Source organism: Eurypyga helias, unplaced genomic scaffold (assembly GCF_000690775.1).
Source record: "Eurypyga helias isolate BGI_N326 unplaced genomic scaffold, ASM69077v1 scaffold33194, whole genome shotgun sequence".
NCBI classification, from domain to species: Eukaryota; Metazoa; Chordata; class Aves; order Eurypygiformes; family Eurypygidae; genus Eurypyga; species Eurypyga helias.
This window is the reverse complement of record NW_010244989.1, coordinates 20,406-22,766: the sequence shown is the minus strand read 5'-3', so window position 1 is coordinate 22,766 and position 2,361 is coordinate 20,406. Positions and strand designations below refer to the sequence as shown.

General features: G+C 54.6%; 1 protein-coding gene across 1 annotated transcript in view; it reads right to left on the bottom strand.

The window, feature by feature from the left end:
- Nucleotides 1–2,361, bottom strand: part of LOC104508350 (ciliary neurotrophic factor receptor subunit alpha-like) — a gene marked incomplete at both ends in the record, with an annotated part of 20,451 nt that overhangs the window by 12,199 nt on the left and 5,891 nt on the right. Inside the window, 2 exon segments of the mRNA XM_010149939.1 lie at nt 1; nt 3–18. The exon segment at nt 1 is cut by the window's left edge and continues 141 nt beyond it. Of these exon segments, the coding sequence (XP_010148241.1) occupies nt 1; nt 3–18 (17 nt within the window).

The following is a 2,361-nucleotide window of genomic DNA, read 5'->3' as shown; positions in this document are numbered from 1 at the left end:
CCGGAGGGTCCGGCTTTACTGGAAGAGAAGAGTGACTGGTAATGTTTTGCACATGGCATCCTTCTTTACAACCCTTGGCACAGCTGGCTGTGCTTTGCACCCCGTACTTTCAAAGGGGAGCAGCCAACATGCAGAATGTCCTTTCCCCTACTAATTAGATGCAGATCACCATTTCTTGTCCAGGTCAGTGGCACAACTTTCCTGGCTCAAAATAACCACCATCAGGGAGATGCCAGTGCTGAAGACACACGGAAACAACCTGGACAGGGCAGAGATCATCCCTCTTCCCCCGGGCTAATTGGGTCAGGGCAAGGAGCCTACCAAGCCCAAATCCTGTGCTTTCCTCACACATTCTGATTTCTGGGAGTCTGACCCACATTCAAACCTGCTTACCTTGCAGTCACGTGTCAGAGTTCAGCCCTTGGTTTTAGGGCTGGAGTTTTAGGGATTCAAAGCATTGGCACATCATATTTGCCAAAGGTGAAGGATTGCCATGGTCACCTTCTACCCCAGGTATCTCTCTCTAAGCCCTGCTCTGTTTCTGGGATATGGGGAAATTTTCTTGCTACCTGACAAGTATTTCAAGTGAATATTAACTGTCTGCGAGCTGTGCAATGTGCTTTGAAGTTGCAGCTACTTTTAGTGTGCTGGCAGCAAATCACAGAGTGGCTGTGATGAATGGCATTGCCCGTTGCAGAGCGAGCCCTGCTCCTTGCCAAGGGTTTGCTCAACTCCGACTCCCAGTTTGCAATAGCAAAGCTACAAAAAGACTGATATTTGAGCACACCCACTCTTCTCCATTTCTCATGGCCAGGAAGGAGCTGGGCATGGGGAGCTGGGCACACAGCCGTGCCTGGGGTGGAAGAGGACTCTCTATGCACTCTGAGAATAGCAATGCGTGAGTTTGTATGTACTGGGAGGGCTCTCAACCCCTACAAAATCCACATGCAAGCCAATGGATCCCTCCTAGCCTGAAAATCTCTGGATTGAGTAATGGTTCCTGGCCCTGACCACCTCGAGCAGCAGCTTGTGAAGGTGCCAGCACCAAACTCCACTCCCAAGCATGGAAGGGGGATGCTGGGGCCGCAGGGAGCCCCCCTCTGCCTGGCAGACCTCCTGCTCTGCACTCAGAGGTCTTCTCCTCCACGCTGACCCCAGGGGTTCACCTGCTGTGGGTGCGAGGTGATGTCCACACAGGGCCTTTGCCTCCTTTGGGAGAGAAAATAGGTGGTGAGTGAGCTACTCTGACAACTAGCCTGCCTGCCTGCTTTCTTGGCTGCATGTGAGGTGGGAGGGGGGGCTGCTGAAATGAAGCCACAGCTCAACCACCTTGGTGGGACCCAGAATTGGCCCTGCTCTCCCCGAGATATAGCCCACCTCCCTCTCCCCAGCCCTTCTGCTCAGCATCCTGGCACACACCCTGCTGCAGTCCTCCTTTACCATCATCTTCATCACTGTCCCAACAGCCCCTCCTGTCTCCCATCACCTTCCCTCTGCTGCAATCAGTGCACGGAGGGTTGGACAGGTTCCTCCATCCCCACTGCACCAGCTGCCCCGAGTATACTCCCAGAGGCTCTGGGAGCGTCTGGTGAGCCAGCACCCATGGGCCTGAGCAAGGGGTGCGTAGTGCCAGCTCCCACTGACCCTTCTCTGTGGCAGGACAGGACACAGATTTCGATTCACAGCTTTATCCTCGGCCGGAGGGATGAATTGCTGGGGCTGCGCCGTGCTGAGCTACTCCAGATGGCTGTGCAATTCCTCCATTTGCTTTGAATCCCCGGGCTCGGGATGGACATCGGCTTCCATCAACAGGGACTTGGAGTCCCAACACATACGGAAAAGTATAAATCCAGTGCTGGCTCGCTGGGCTTGGTTTGCAAAACAAAAGTCTGTTCAGCTGAATGAATGCAGATGATTGCGAACTGTGGCTCGGCAGCGAGGGAGTGGGAAAGAAAGTGCCGGGCTGGGGATGGACATGATGGTATACTTCCTGGGATAATGCAGGGAATGTGGCCCTGCTTTCTGGCATGCCAGCCTGGAGCCATGGCAGAGGGATTAAACGCAGTTGTGTCAGGCCGAGTACATGTGCTCGTGCAGGAATGAGAGGTGCCACTTGTAGCGGGCTGAAGGAAAGCAAACCAAAATACGTCCTGATGCTGAGGTGGGAGTTATCTGCCCATTTTGCAGGGATGTGACCCTTACCCCTACTCCTGTGGGTTGGAAACTGTACCTGGGGTGCAGGGGAGGGCTGCCCTGGCTCTGAGCAAGCCAGGGCTCCATCGAAGCGGGCTGCACTGCTGGCTGTGGTGAGCCTTCCAACCGCTGCTGGTTAATGGGAAAACCAGCAGCCCCTGCTACCTC